Consider the following 15,183-nt stretch of genomic DNA (forward strand, 5'->3'; position numbering starts at 1 on the left):
GGGAGTCTCTGGGTCAGGAACCTATCCCTCCAGCATGTTTTGTTTATTGTGATGACAAGATTTAGATCCCTGGAGCATGTGGCTCTGAGGTATTGGGATTTCTTTAAGTGTAGCATGTCCAACAGCTTTGGGTTTGACATGGCCTTGTATGTCTTGCTTTAGGGGCCACTCATGAGGCATCAGAATAGCCCTGCCAAGTTTGTTTGCTATCACGTTGGATTTCCCCGGGATATATGCGTTGCTATCAGAAGGCATTGGGAGGAGGTCACCCACTGTCATACTCTCAGAGCCTCTTGACAAAAGGAGTAATATCTGGTTCCTCCTTGTTTGTTTATGTACCATACAACTGACATATTGTCTGTCTGAATTGCAATAGCTCCCTGAGGAAGAGAGTCCTGGAATGCTTGCAATGATAGAAGCACTGCTCTTATCTCTAGGACATTGATGTGCAAATGGGTCTCATGATCTTGTCAAGTGCCCTGGGCTGTCTTTCCCAGATAATGCCCCCCCCCCCCCCCATCTGGGAAGCATCTGTGGTCACTGTGGCTAAAGGTTGTGGGAGAACAAATGGTTGACCTAGGGTCACATGAGTCAAGTGAAGACACCAACGAAGGTCTTTCCCGCAAGATTCTGTTATTATAATCTGGTGGGACATGGGTAGTTCCTGCATGGACCACTGAGTAAACAGCAGCCACCGTAGAATTCTCATGTGCAGCCATGCCAATGGGATCACATTTATTGCTGCTGCTGCCATGGTCCCTAATACTTTCAGAACTGGTCTTGCATGAACCTTTATTTTGAACAGTAGACTGTTGACCTGATGCCGAAGGGCTTGTACTCTTTCTGGGGGAAGCTTTACTGTCATTTTTGAAGTATCTAAGTGTAGTCCTATAACAATGATACATTGAGATGGCAATAAGGCAGATTTTTCATAATTTACTGTGATTCCTAAATGAGAGCAATGCTTCAAAGTGGTGTCTCTCACTTTTATTAGTAGATGCTCGGTGGTGGCAGTTAGGAGCCAGTCGTCTAGGTACTGAAACACTCTGAATCATAGGCACCTCAAGTGAGCCGTGACTACTGACATGCATTTGGTGAACACTCTGGGGGCTATAGTGAGACTAAAGGGCAGAGCTCAAAACTGGTAGTGACTGGCTTCCAGCCAAAACTGCAAATGACTCCTGGACTGCCTGTCCATTTTTATGTGGTAGTATGCATCCTGGAGGTGAATAGAGCACATCCAATCATCTTGTCCCAGAAAAGGGAGTATCAAGTGCAGTGTTACCATCAGAAACTTTGACTTTCTTACTGATTTGTTCAGTCAGCTGAGATCCAGGATCCATCTCCAGTCCCCAGTTTTCTTTGAAACTAAAAAGAACCTTGAGTAAATTCTGGATCCCATTTGGTCTGTGGGGACTGTTTGGATGACTCATTTTTGTAGCAACATCTATTTCTCTAGGGTTGCCTGTCCCCTTTGACTGGGTGGAACATCTGGGATGTTTCTCATGTTTGGGCCGGGAAAGGAAAAGGGTATGGACTAACCTCTGGATACAATGCTTTGTACCCAATTGTCTTTTGTTATATTTAGCCAGGCTTCTGGGTGCAAATATAAGTGACCCCTGACTGCCTCCAGAGGCTGGCATGTGAGCCTCCTTTCAGGAATGCTAAAAGGGCTTGCCAAGGAATGATTCCCTGTCACCCCGGTGCTGTGGACCCCCTCTGCTGCATGGCTGGCGCCTTCCATTACTGCTTCCCCCTCTGCCCCTGGGGGAAGAATCACCACATGTGTCTTGAAAAACTCTCTGGAATTTTCAGAACCACATTTTACCCCCTTTTGACATTTTGGATAATGTCTAGAAGGTAGGGAAAAATGGACTGCTACGGCAGAGAGAGTCTTTCCCTCTTGCTCACACCTGGTTAGTGTGTCTTTGACTTTAGGCCTGAATAATGATGAGCCATCGAAGGGATGTTAACAAAGGAAGATTTACAGGGCTCCGCAAAGTTACACAAGCGCATCCAGGAATGCCTCCTCAGGGAAATTCCTGAACTTGCTGTCCAACTCGCTTCAGCAGCTGCATAGGAGATAAGTCTCATGGATGAGTTTACTACTGAATTTAAGGTGGAGAGCTGGGAGGAAACTTTATCTGATACCCCCACAGCTATAGAACCTTGGACAGTATCTCCTAGCTCCTTCAGGAGATCTCTCTGTAATCTGGTAAAATGTGTGAGATAATTCAGGGACCTGAGTGTAAAGGTCACTGAAGAAAAGGTGCATGTTCCGTATCTACCCATTGTCCGAGACTCTTTGTTTGGAGCATGGACAGATGAGGACGTCTCCGACAGTTCCTTTTTTGTGGCCACTGCCACCACCATAGCATCTACTGGGACAGCTTTTGTAAGAAAAGTTTCATCCTCGGGGGATGTAATATATTTGGTCTCCAAGGGACAGGCTCCACTGAATCTGAAGTCTCCAACGCCTTTTGACAAACTAGGTCCATGAGTTCGTCAAAAGGAGGAGACACCCAAGTGGCTGAAGTGTGAGATCCAAAGGCCTTCAGGTACAGACTCCTCTTCAGAAGGGTTGATGGGCTTCCAGCCACCTCTCTGCTTAAGTATCTCTAGGATGTCTGCAAAGGAGACATCTTCAGAGGGTGACCATGGGCACCCTTCTGAGTCTTCAAGGCTTGTATCGGATGTGAAAGACTCCTCTGGGGAGTCCAAATGCTTCCTCTTGCATAATCTCTTCCAAGCAACCTCTTCAGAAGGGTATTCTAGAGAGGTTTTGGATGAGAGGGGTTCACCTGATGGGGTGTCCTGAGCCTGTGGGTCTCTGTGTCTGTGTGGATGCGATTGTGCTGAGACAGACACTGGTGTCTTTGGGGGAGGAATGATTGGATCTGAGAGTGGAGGTGCCCATGGGGACAGCACTCTCATCATCACCTCAAAGGCACCCCCCATGATCTAAGGAAGCTACTGGCTCCGAAGAACCAGAAGACATTCCCAGCACCAGAGGGGATGGCTCTGAAGCCGATGTAGGAGCCAAGCTCACCCATGCTGTAGCCCCAAGAGGCAAGTTCAGATCCAACAAACAACTGATCCAACTATCCTCTCCGGACCCAACCAGACAGTGTTGGCTCTTAGACTTCTCAAGCTCAGATGGCACCGAAGAAGTGGGAGCAGTAGTCAGGGCCAAAGACCTGAAAAAGGTCTCGGTTCTGATGGTTCCACTACTATCAGCTCTATGCGTTATGGCTCTGAAGCCCTGAGTCATGTTGGAGGAGGAATCAAAGGTGACAAAGTAGGTTCTGAAACCCTGTGGGTCGGCTCTGATAACAGTTTGGCATGTGCCAGTGTCCTCAAAGCTCTACACACCATGCAATCCACATCATCATCACAAAAGCTCCTGGATGATCGAGAGAAGGAAGCAGGGGATCTTGCAGCCTGTATGATCGGAGATTTTAGGGTCAGAGAAAACAGTTAAAGTTCTGGGGACAGGCTCTGAACCTGAATTACCAACAATTCCAATATAGGAGGAGCTGAGGTACATGGTTTCTCAGGCCTGACAGATTTTGGTTCTGAAGCAGAAATCTTTGGCAATTTTATGGAAGGTTCAGATTGACTGGAAGAAGTTGAAGAGGATCTTTTGCCAAATCTGTCAGATTTATGAAAACGGGAAGAGGTCTGTTTTTTGGGCTTCTCTCAAAAAGAACCCTGGAGCTGAATGAGTGACAAATAGAGCAAGACTCTTGCAAATGTACTGCTCCAAGGCAGTACCCACACACACACACACACACACACACACACACACACACACACACACACACACACACACACACACACACTGTATGACCATCTGTTATACACATTTTTTGCGTGCACTTTTTAAACCCCAAGGGTTTGGTATCTTTTGATTGTTTAGACATATTGCATACCTCAACATCACACTATAAAAGGTAAACAAAGCTCAGTACCACAACAATATATTAAAATTGGGAAAAAAAATGGAAAAAGCCCTCTAACTCAAATGGGCTAAGCAGCTCTAACTAAAATGAGCTAGCTTGCAGGGTAAAGAGCACTAGAAAAACACATTTTTTACACCAGTAACAAAGGAAATATATATATATATATATATATATATATATATATATATATATATATATATATATATAAAACACAGCACACTTTGTTTACATTAAACATTGGATAGAAAAAACAAGAAAAAACAAACAGCTAATCTAACACTCTACTTAACTCCTAATACACTCTATAAACCAGGTTAAAAGAACCCTCAAATTTAAACTATCAAAAACTACTGCTCCAAGGCACCTAAGAAATAGCTATATCACACACAAAAGCTGGAATAGGTGAGGAAAAAAATTAGGCCTTAATATAAATGACGCCCACAGATAAACAGCAATGAAAACGAACAGTCAACTAAGTTTGTTATGTTACGAAAAAGGGTAAACTACATTATTAACTATCTTTTTAAATCAAAGAGAAGTGAATATTATTTTACTATGAAGAAATAAACTATTAAAGAAAAAACACTTAGCCACAACCATTTGAAGCACCCGATCTGTTTTACCAGCAAACGAGATCTGTGGAATTCCCTACAGCATCATGGGATAGGGTGTAAGCCACAAGCTACTTGAAGACCTAAAGCTTTTGTAAATGGCCAAGTCGGAACTGAGGATCGGTTCTAAACCCAACCAGTACAGAATGAAGGTGATATAGGATAACATCATATCTTGTATTTGATACACACACACACACACACACACACACACACACACACACACACACACACACACACACACACACACACACACACACACTGTTAAAGCATTATTTTCTTACTTGCTTTTTGACACAGTGAAAACAGAATTTTTATATAAGGTTTGAATCTAATAGAGTGCTGATACTTCTGAAGAAGTCCTACAGCATTGTAGGACGAAAAGCGTGTTTTAATTAGTGCGTTTAAAGTAATAAATCGGCAGTAGTTTCATTGCTTGGTTTCCTGGCATTTCTTTTATTAAAACAGAATTTTTAGCCTTTCTCTTCTTTAGCAATTATCTTCTCAAGGTTTATGTGACATAAACAATAGGCCAGACATGTGAAACATGTATCATTGCATGATATATACGCCAGCCAAATGTATGCTAAAAATATTTATAAATGAACATACTAAGAAGTAAGAGGTAGCACATCAGAATGTGCTTTTAACAACAGAAAAATGAAAGCAGCACATTGGTTTAATGTGTCATTGTAACAAATACACACACACACACACAAATCCTTTTGTTTGGAAAAGTATCTACATTTCTGCATTAAAAGTTTAGAAATGTAATAAATTTATTAGGTGTATAGTTTCAGTATCATAAATCAGAATTTTTTGGCAGTGACTAAAAATATACAACAGTCATATGGTTATGGAATACATGTTGGCGTTAATGTCTGATATATATATTTTTTTTAAATGTTTAAACATTGCCATCTTTTATTTGGCTTATCCACTGTAAATCCAAAAACCCAAGCCTGCTGTAATGGCTGCTGACTAACTTCAGGCAAGTTGTACACACCCTGTATTATGACATGCAACCAGTGACAAATGGTAATACAGATGAACATGTTCTTTTAACAATACTCATGAACTGCAATTTACTGCAGCTGTCATTTGTAACCAAATGTTTATGTGTGCATAGACATCTGTAAAGGTCAAATACAAGGCACTGTGTTATCCACAGTGTTGCACTATATTACTGTCCAGTTCCAAGGCTTGCAAAATCATAGACATTTGTGTTGGCCTAAAGCAAGTGTGTTTAACTACCATGTGGGTCATGTTCTCTTCTTAAATATGCTGTGTATACAACCTTGTGTGGCCACTGAGTCTTAACCACTTTATAAGTAAGTAACCTAGGTCACAGATCTGTTTTATTTGGGCTGAGCATTTATAAAGGCATACCCATCCATGTTGACAAAGGTATTTACATTTTCCTACATGTTGGAATTTTCTTTTTGTTTGTTTAAGTAGTAGTAGGGAGCCAAGGGGAGATGTACACCCCCGTCTCATTATATTTTAGGATATCCAAACTAATTATCAGGCCTACATTCTTAGTTTTGGGAATCCCTTGCCAGTTCATTATAATTTCAGCATTGATTGTGCTTATTCGACTTTCTTCTGTGCAACATAAATATACATGTGCTAAATTATGATCTTCACTGATACATACAAAGTATTGTGCTCTACTCAGTACACTGCTAACCTCTGTGCACTGTAAGTCTTTGTGCAATCTTCTATATGAATTCTAAAAGGCAATTCCGCTGTATGTTGCATTTATCAATATTACTGAAAATAAACACAGCTGCAAAGTTTCCCATTACCATACTGTGTCCTACAACAAAAGAAGTGATTCAATGTGGAAACATACAAGTATATAAGTGCCTAGTTATTCATCTAAGCAGTGTGAATGCTAAAAGCAGTTAAGGTTATCTATGAAACAGAATACAAAAGTCACTAAAGTGGTTCAATAGAAAATATAACTAAAAAAATAGCAAACTTTATACAGTAGTTTCTATTGTTTCAATAATTTCCACATTAGACTGTGATGGAGAAACAAGGGTGCATTCCTCTTGATCCCAGTTGCTTTCTGGGCTGGAATCGTCATCAGAACTGAGATCATCCCCATCATCTTGTTCTGAGTCCTCATCACATGATTCCATATAATGTGCTCCAAGTGCATTAATCCCAGAGTCTTCAGAGCTGGATGGAGAAGAGCATGGGTCTAATTTTGGTAAATGGTCTTTCTTTGTAGGTGAACTGTCTTTAGCTTCAACAGAAGCAGCTTTCTTGGTAGTAGTATCTGGCCTTAGTTCTTTTGGATGCTGAGGCCTCTGCACATAACACATCTTGCCATTGATGCGTTTAACCTGGTAGTCATCAACAAAAAGATCTGAGATACTACAGTAGCGAGGTGAGTCTGGGGGCAGTGGTGGCTGGAAGACAGATGCTATCTTTAGGAATCGCTCTGTTAAGGAGATGGAGATCTCAATTGTATTGGAGTGCTCACTTGGCCTGACTGGAATTTCTGTGCTGGGCAGATGCTCAACAGGTGTCATTGGTTGATACACATATTTACCTAACAGGAAAAAAAAGACATGGTAAACAACAGTTGTAAAATTGACATGTTAATCCAAAAGAGAAAGCAGTGAATGCCATTTTTTTTAAACTTCAGCCACTCTTAATGCTATTCATATCTGGAATATTATGTAGGCCTTTTGAGCAATGCAAGCCTACTTGAAGGCAAATCTTTCTGAATTATTTAATGGGACTCTGCATAAGCATCCCATGGTACTTTGCTTTGTGGGATGTGTAGTTTGTATGAATATTATGTGTTTTACAATTCACTACAGCATTTTGGAAGACAATTGAGCCACCTAAATTAGTCAACTTACCTGATTAAATAAAAAGAATAGGTAAGAAAACTAATGCTCTCTAAAAGACCTCTGTCTTTTGTAACTCCTACTGCAAAGCATTTTTTGGAATTTTTATTTAGTATTCCCTTCTATTCTCTTTTTTCACTTTAAAGATGACTTGTCCATGAGACAAAAAAAGAGCCAAGTGCTATACATTTTATTGGTTTCACACAGAGGTAAGGCTATGCTAAGCTGGTGCCAAAAAAAGATGAAACGTGCATATATCTCTTGACCTTTAATGGTTGCACTGTGAGTACACAGGTTTGCTTTGCTTCAAGGTAAAACAGTTTGAACTGTTTCATGTGAATCTTCATATATGTCATATAATGTGATATGACAGTTAACAATACTGTCTCATAATGCTTGGAACACTAGTTTGATTCTTGGCTGGGGTGCATGGAGTTTGTATGTTTTCCTTATCTTAATGTGGGTTTTTGTGAAGGTTTTTGGTTTCCTTCTGTACTCCAAAAACATAATTTAAGTTGACTGACAATGCTGTGCAATGCGTAGATATGGGTGTAAACAAGAATGCTTGGGTATATGAGGCCTTTGATAGACCAGTGTCCTATATTTATTTATTGGCATTTGTTTACCGGGAAAGTCCACTGGGCCAAGAGAACCCATTTTCAGTGGAGGCTCGGGGAGAAAAGCTCCAAGGTATTTCAGCACATAGTATATAAAACAGTATATAAGATATAAAACAAACTAGAAAATGCAAGCAATATATTCGCAAAACAACTAGTACTATACAATAGTTGAAAAAGTGGGTAAACACATGAAATGTACAGATTTGTATAGGCAAAAGTTACAACTAGTTAAATGATTGTAATATTAAACACACAAATTAATATACTGAAGAAATAAAGAAGTTATGTACTCACCATAACATTCCATGTGAGTTGTTCATCTCGCCTTCATTCTTACAGATGGGTTCAGAGCCGATCCTCGGCTCTGAGTTGGCTTACTACAAAGCTCGAAGTGTGTTCAATGCTTTAGCAAAACACATTAAAGAAATGAATGATCAACACACCTTTACATTTATGGTATTAGGTAAATGTTATGAGAACTTGCGGGGTGGTGACACCAGAGTTCAAACTGAGAACCTGGAGGCTAAATGGATTGTGAGATTAAGAGCTAACACAGGACATGGTCTTAATGACCATGTACCATTGAGACCCATCCTGAAAAATAGACTATTACGTAGGTAGAATCTGTAACATTTATGTGGTTTATGTGTATTTGTAATATGTATTTTTTGTAGTATTGCTTTTATGAAATGTGGTTTTTGTAATGAAGTTTTTTATATATTTTACTATGCATTTTACTGTGGGCTGAATACAGTTGTTCTTTGTGCCTTTAAGAGATTTCTCTTTTTAATCATGTGACTAGCTGATGCTTAGTATAAGAACGGGTGTGTTGAGTGCTGCTTTTTATACACCTGAAGAAGCCTTGTGGTGAAAGCGCTTGTGTGTCTTGTAATAAATCAGCTGAAGAAACTGGAGCCTTGCCTCTGCCTGCTTTTATTCTTTGGATTTGTTTTGTGTTTTTGCAGAGGTACCCGGTTACTGTTGGAATTATATTCTGCTTTGCTTATTTTTGGTTCTACATTTTCCAACGGATCCAGGGAGATGGCCACAGGAATGCCTACAGGAACAGAGAGCATTGAATTGGAGTATAATCCTGTTTCAAAAATTACATGGACTGAACTCAATGTCAATCAATTTATATTTAAGGTGAGCGAGAAAGCTAATCCATTACTGAATAATGAACTTGTTCTAGATGGAGATGAATGCATGAAAATAGACATTGTGGCACTGAAAAGTGAATTATTCTTGTTAGAAAAAGATTTGCTCAAACTAAAAAGAACACAGTTTGAGAAATTTCATCTCCAAACTTGTATTGCTGAAGGCATTGTGCCTCGGGGTTTGAGAATTCTTAAAATGCCCGCTCAAGCGGACTGTGACCCTTTACTATTAAGTGAATGGCAGAAATTAAATCTACAGACCAGTGCTGGCTACTTAAAACTATTGTCTGACTTTGCTGAAAAAGAAGAAACAAAATTACTACTTCGGATCAAGAACAAATATCTTGATCTGTGTAAAAAATATGACCCTGCTACGATTGTGAAGCCAATAAATGATATGCTTGAGAATGCTCATGTTTATTCTCGCAAGTTAATACAAATCAAGTTAAAAAAGTTATATAGAGACAGACTAGATTTTTCACGAGGCCATGTCTTTATGTAGCTGAGAGTGGCCAACAATAATAACAGGGCCAATACTCAAACCCCTGTAGTTGAGTCAACCAATCAAGGAAGCATCATTGAGGTTCCGGCTAATCGGACAGCTGCCATGACAACTTCCATTAATCAAGAGCCTGAAGACATCCAGGTAATGGATGAGGGGAGGGCTCAGATAACTAGTGACCTAGGTGGCACCACGCTGATGACTGAGACAACAGTGGTAAGAAGGAAAACTATCACAACCACAGCACAAGTTCATCAAGAAGCGACTGGTGAAGCTTTGAATAGATGCAATCTTGATGATGACATCCATACTTCTTTTTTAGAAAGCCTACGACCTTCAGGTCTGACTTTCCCTCTTCCAACCAGGAACAGGTCTGTAAGCCGAGGAAGAGGAGGCTTGAACCATGGACAACAGAGAGGGAGAAGTATGACCAGAAACAAAAGGAAGCACCCAGAAGGAACGATGAGTCCATACACGATAAAGAAAGCCTTCATGAACAGCAAAAATTAATAGTTAACTTATCAACTCATACTCTATCTAGATATGACTGTAATGTGTTGGAAAAAGGACTTTCTTTTATCCCAACTGCTGACTCTGACATTACTGAAACTGTATTTGACATTAAGTTATTTACACGCAATTTAATGTTGAAAATTATGTATGCTAATAATGGTGAAAATGGGGAATTTATGTTTAAAAAAACAAGCTCTTTTTTACCGAAGTTAAATCCTTTGGTTTCTGCATATGAACAGTTATGTTTAGATGATGTTTATAGAGTGTTTTGTGAACAAAAAGTATACCCTAGTAGCAGCAGTGCAATTTATCCATGGATGAATTTACAGCATTAAATAATTTACAAACGAATCCATGTATCATGATACGCCCTGCAGACAAGGGAGGACAGATTAATAATTTTGAATAGGGAAGATTATGACAGGAGAATGCTTGCTTTATTAGCTGATGACACATTTTATAAAGTTATCACTTTATTACAAGTTAATAGAATGGTTGAATATGTACACAACAAGATAAGGGAAATAGCCAGGATGGGTCTCATTGATGAAAATGTATTAAAATACTTTCTTATATTTAACCTCACTACCCCAGTGATTCAAGGATTACCCAAGGTACATAAAAATAGGGAAAATCCTCCTATGAGGCCCATTGTAGCTGGAAGCAACTGGTGCACTGAGTCCATTTCTATTTTTGTGGAGAAATTCCTTAGGAATCTGATTAAATGGTCAGATTATATCTTGAAGGACACTGAACATTTTGTGAGGGACTTATACAGATTTGCATGTGAAAGAGAGCAACAAGCCTGTAAACAACAAATGCTGTTAGTTACCCTTGATGTGGTGTCACTTTTCACTGTTATTCCAAATGATTTTGGGATTAATAGTGTAACTCAGTTAATGCTTGAAACCAGTGAGTATGATAGAGATATGGTAGACCTAATACGGTTACTACTAGGTCTGGTACTGGAGAATATTGTGTTCATGTTCAGGGACAAAGTCTACTGGCAATGCAACGGGGTAGTCATGGGAACATCATGTGCTAACAGTTATGCGAATGCTGTAATGTCCAAATGGGAACAAGATAATTTGGTCGTGGGCGACTTTAAAGATGATACATTATTTTTTCACAGGTTTGTAGATGACCTCTTCCTTTTATGGGGGGGGGTCTATAGAACAGCTAATGATGTCTGTAGACTATATTAATGCTTCAACACATTTCCTTAAATTCACCATGAACTGTTCATATACTGAAGTTAGCTTTTTAGATGTCTCTATAATACAAGAACTTAATGGTGCACTGAGCACTAAAATGTTTAGGAAGGGATGTCATGTGAACAGTTTACTAAGAAAAGATAGCATACACCCTCAATACATTTTTCGGAATGTTGCACAGAATCAAGCTTACAGGGCCTCTAGATTGAATGCTAGAGAAACAGATTTTGTGGAACAACTAGACAAGATAAACATAGAACTAGCAGAAAGGGGCTATGACCAGAAACTTGTCAATCAAAGTATTAGGACAGTGAGAAACTCTAGACACAGTAGAGCTAGACCCTATTTCTCTGAACAGGTAGAGAGTGATTTATGCAACAGGGGTCAACAGAAACAAATCTCACAACCACTTAAAATATGTTTTAGCTATTCTAGAAATATAAGACACTACACAGACATCATAGGCAAGCACTGGAATATCTTGACATCTGATAAACAAGTTAGCAACCTGATAGGAACACATCCACTTTACTTTTAAAAATAAGAAGTCGCTAAGGCGACGACTTTGCAATCCCAGAGACCAAATCAGGACTGAGGATACACCAGGGACTAAACCGTGCACTAGGTGCCAGTTCTGTAAATTTATAAATCAAGATATAGAGTTTCTAAATCCAGACACTGGTGTAACTTATACACTAGGAACCAGTGCAAGGTGTGATACTTCACATGTGGTTTACCTTGCTACTTGCAAAGTATGCAGTAAATTCTACGTGGGAAAGACAGATAGACTAGTAAGGGATAGGATCAGGGAACACCTATACCATATTAAGAAGGGTAGAGTGTTCAATGCTTTAGCAAAACACATTAAAGAAACGAATGATCAACACACCTTTACATTTATGGTATTAGGTAAATGTTATGAGAACTTGAGGGGTGGTGACACCAGAGTTCAAACTGAGAACCTGGAGGCTAAATGGATTGTGAGATTAAGAGCTAACACAGGACATGGTCTTAATGACCATGTACCATTGAGACCCATCCTGAAAAATAGACCATTACATAGGTAGAATCTGTTACATTTATGTGGTTTATGTGTATTTGTAATATGTATTTTTTATCCAAATGAAAACCTCAGGATACACCACGAGAAGTGAGAGCACAATCTTCTTTTATTCAGTAGTCAACATAAAAACAAAAGGATAAAGGATAAGCGCTTTCGCGTGCTCATAGCACGCTTCTTCAGATCACATTTAAACAACTAAAACTCCTGAGTTCAAATAGTAAGCAACATCCAATAGCAACTCTCTAACAATTAAAAATTTTTTTAGACTCAATCATTCCCTAAGGGATCTTGCAATTAAGTGAAGGTGTGGTTGCTGTTCGTAGTACTAGAAGCTTTCAGATGTACTAATCATTGTGATTCAAAAATGCATTGTCAAAGACAAACAGTTGTTTACTTATCCAAAGTCTAGTTCTGAAAATATTGATGTTCAAAAAACACCTAACATAGGTATATTATAAGCAATTTGCCTTAAAACAATCACTACACTAAGTCAGGAATAATATACTGTTTGTAGTTCCTGCTGGTTAAAAAAACGATGTCAGTAAAGGCTTCCGTAAACAGCTTTTCAGAACGTTGCTCTAAGACCGTGCTGAGTGCATGCTGGTAGATCATTCTAACAATGTCCCTCGGTAACAAACCGAGTACATAAACACTAAACATTGTGATCCAGATTACATTGTCAAAAGACAAACAGTTGTTCACTTGTCAAACATCTAATACCAAAAATATTGATGTTAAAACCATCTTGAATAGGTTTAACAAAAACAGTTTCCCTTAAAATAAACACTATATTAGATCAAGAGTAAAATACTATTTATGGTACCTGTCTTGTTAAAAAACGGTGTCAATAAAAGCTTCAGTGAACAGCCTCTCAAAACGTTGTACTGGGACCGTGCTGAATGCATGCTAGTAAAACATTCAACAATGTCACTCGGTAAAGCTCATCATGTTACTTATTAAGTATCTTACCTATAACTAAATAGTTATAGACTCCCTCTTTTGTTATGTACGGTGATTTTAATAGCGCTGAGAACAGCTGCTAATTCTAGCGGAAGTCTATATCTATTTTAACTACACATACAGCAGTGTGATAGCTCGCATTTGTTTAGGTATATCTTTGTATTAAATACCGAGTCCTGGTGTCTCATAAACTAATAGTAACCCTCTTAAACAACCAATGAGGCATTCTTATCTTATGTTTCGAGCCTACTCTATCAGTTGTAACTCTTATTGTAACTCACGTTAACATTATATGCTACGTAACCTTAATTTTATATAAAGTGGTACAAAAAAGCAAATGTGTTTATAGGCCTTGTGAAAAAACATATTACATAATATTGTTCAAAGATGAACTTGAATATAAGTGTTTAAAACACCACAAGCTCTAAAATCTGATATCAGAACAATAATATTAAAACTATTATGTTGTGTAACCCTATTAAAACTAAAAGACTCCCTTATCTCCTGATATGAATATTAGAACGTAAAATCAAACTAAAATTGTAAACTTGGACTATCATAAAAATTATATATTGCAAAAAACTACCTCTATGTTAATTTCTAAAGAATCTCACAAGCCCTAATTTATTGTACAGAACTTATGAAAAATACAAATAATTTATATCCAATAAACAATAATGTATGAGGAAACCTCAGTCAAACAAAAACTAAAATATCCAGGTTCATTAATTGAACTACGATAGTAGGGCTACAATACTAATAAATACTGTATATTAATAAATTATTAATTTCTCAACAAGTGTTGTGTGTTCCTGGATTTCAATATTCAAATTATCTCAACCAAAGGACACATCCTCTATTTATCATAATGTTTTAAAACCCAATACTTTCTGATTAACTCATATATCACACACAATTTAGTTTAAATTTTGTCACATTTACACATGAGCTCCTAGCATAAATATCCTCAAATATGCTGTTTAGATTGTATTGGGACATAAGTACTCCAATTGTCTAGCCTGTATTAAAACATACAGTAGTATTGGATACTTCAAGCTAGTCCTGATTCAGAGACGCATAGCAGGAACTGAAGAATACGTTTATTCAGAACCTGCTCCAAACAAAACCTAACTGTTGTCAAACTGCATAGATAAACAAGGAAGTCATTTCTCAACTAACAACATTTTTATAATGCTACCATTAACATGCTAGCAGGCCAGTCAGGTAAATAGGATATATGAAAAGTGATCATCTTTTCTAGGAAGTGTGTGTTTTATTACCTCAGTATGGGCTTCAAAGAAATGTAATTATTTATACCTGGATCTCTGTGTGCTCCTGTTTTAAAGATCCATTTCAGTTCTAATTTAGCTAAATGGTTAGTATTATCGCCCATTCTGTTGCTCTTCTGTAATGTCTGCAGGACCCTAAACCTAAAATCATGGTTGGGATATTGCTGAATATGCCTAGCAAGAGCATTAGTTTCTTTCAATCTGCGTATATCATACGTATGGTTATATATACGATCTTTTAGTCTTCTAGTTGTTAAACCAATATAAAAAGCAGAGCAGAGAATGCAATTTGCCATATATATCAGGTTAGTACTATTACAATCATAATGCTTCCTTGGTTTAAATACAAAAACATCTTGTGCATGAGTATAAACCTGTTCCTCAGTAATATATTTGCACATATTACAAGATCCACATGGAAAAGT

General features: G+C 38.3%; 1 protein-coding gene across 4 annotated transcripts in view; it reads right to left on the bottom strand.

Moving 5' to 3' along the window:
• Window positions 1-5,009: 5,009 nt before the first annotated feature.
• Window positions 5,010-15,183, bottom strand: part of CCHR6.PART1H3orf70 (chromosome chr6.part1 C3orf70 homolog) — a 515,276-nt gene continuing 505,102 nt past the window's right edge. For all 4 annotated transcript variants that reach the window (XM_044075882.1, XM_044075880.1, XM_044075881.1 and 1 more), the window contains one exon: window positions 5,010-7,136. In XM_044075882.1, the coding sequence (XP_043931817.1) occupies window positions 6,559-7,136 (578 nt within the window). In that variant the 3' untranslated portion in view covers window positions 5,010-6,558. The remainder of the gene's footprint in view (window positions 7,137-15,183) is intronic.

The sequence above is a fragment of the Protopterus annectens genome, chromosome 6.part1, assembly GCF_019279795.1.
Source record: "Protopterus annectens isolate FY-2018-M chromosome 6.part1, PAN1.0, whole genome shotgun sequence".
NCBI classification, from domain to species: domain Eukaryota; kingdom Metazoa; phylum Chordata; order Ceratodontiformes; family Protopteridae; genus Protopterus; species Protopterus annectens.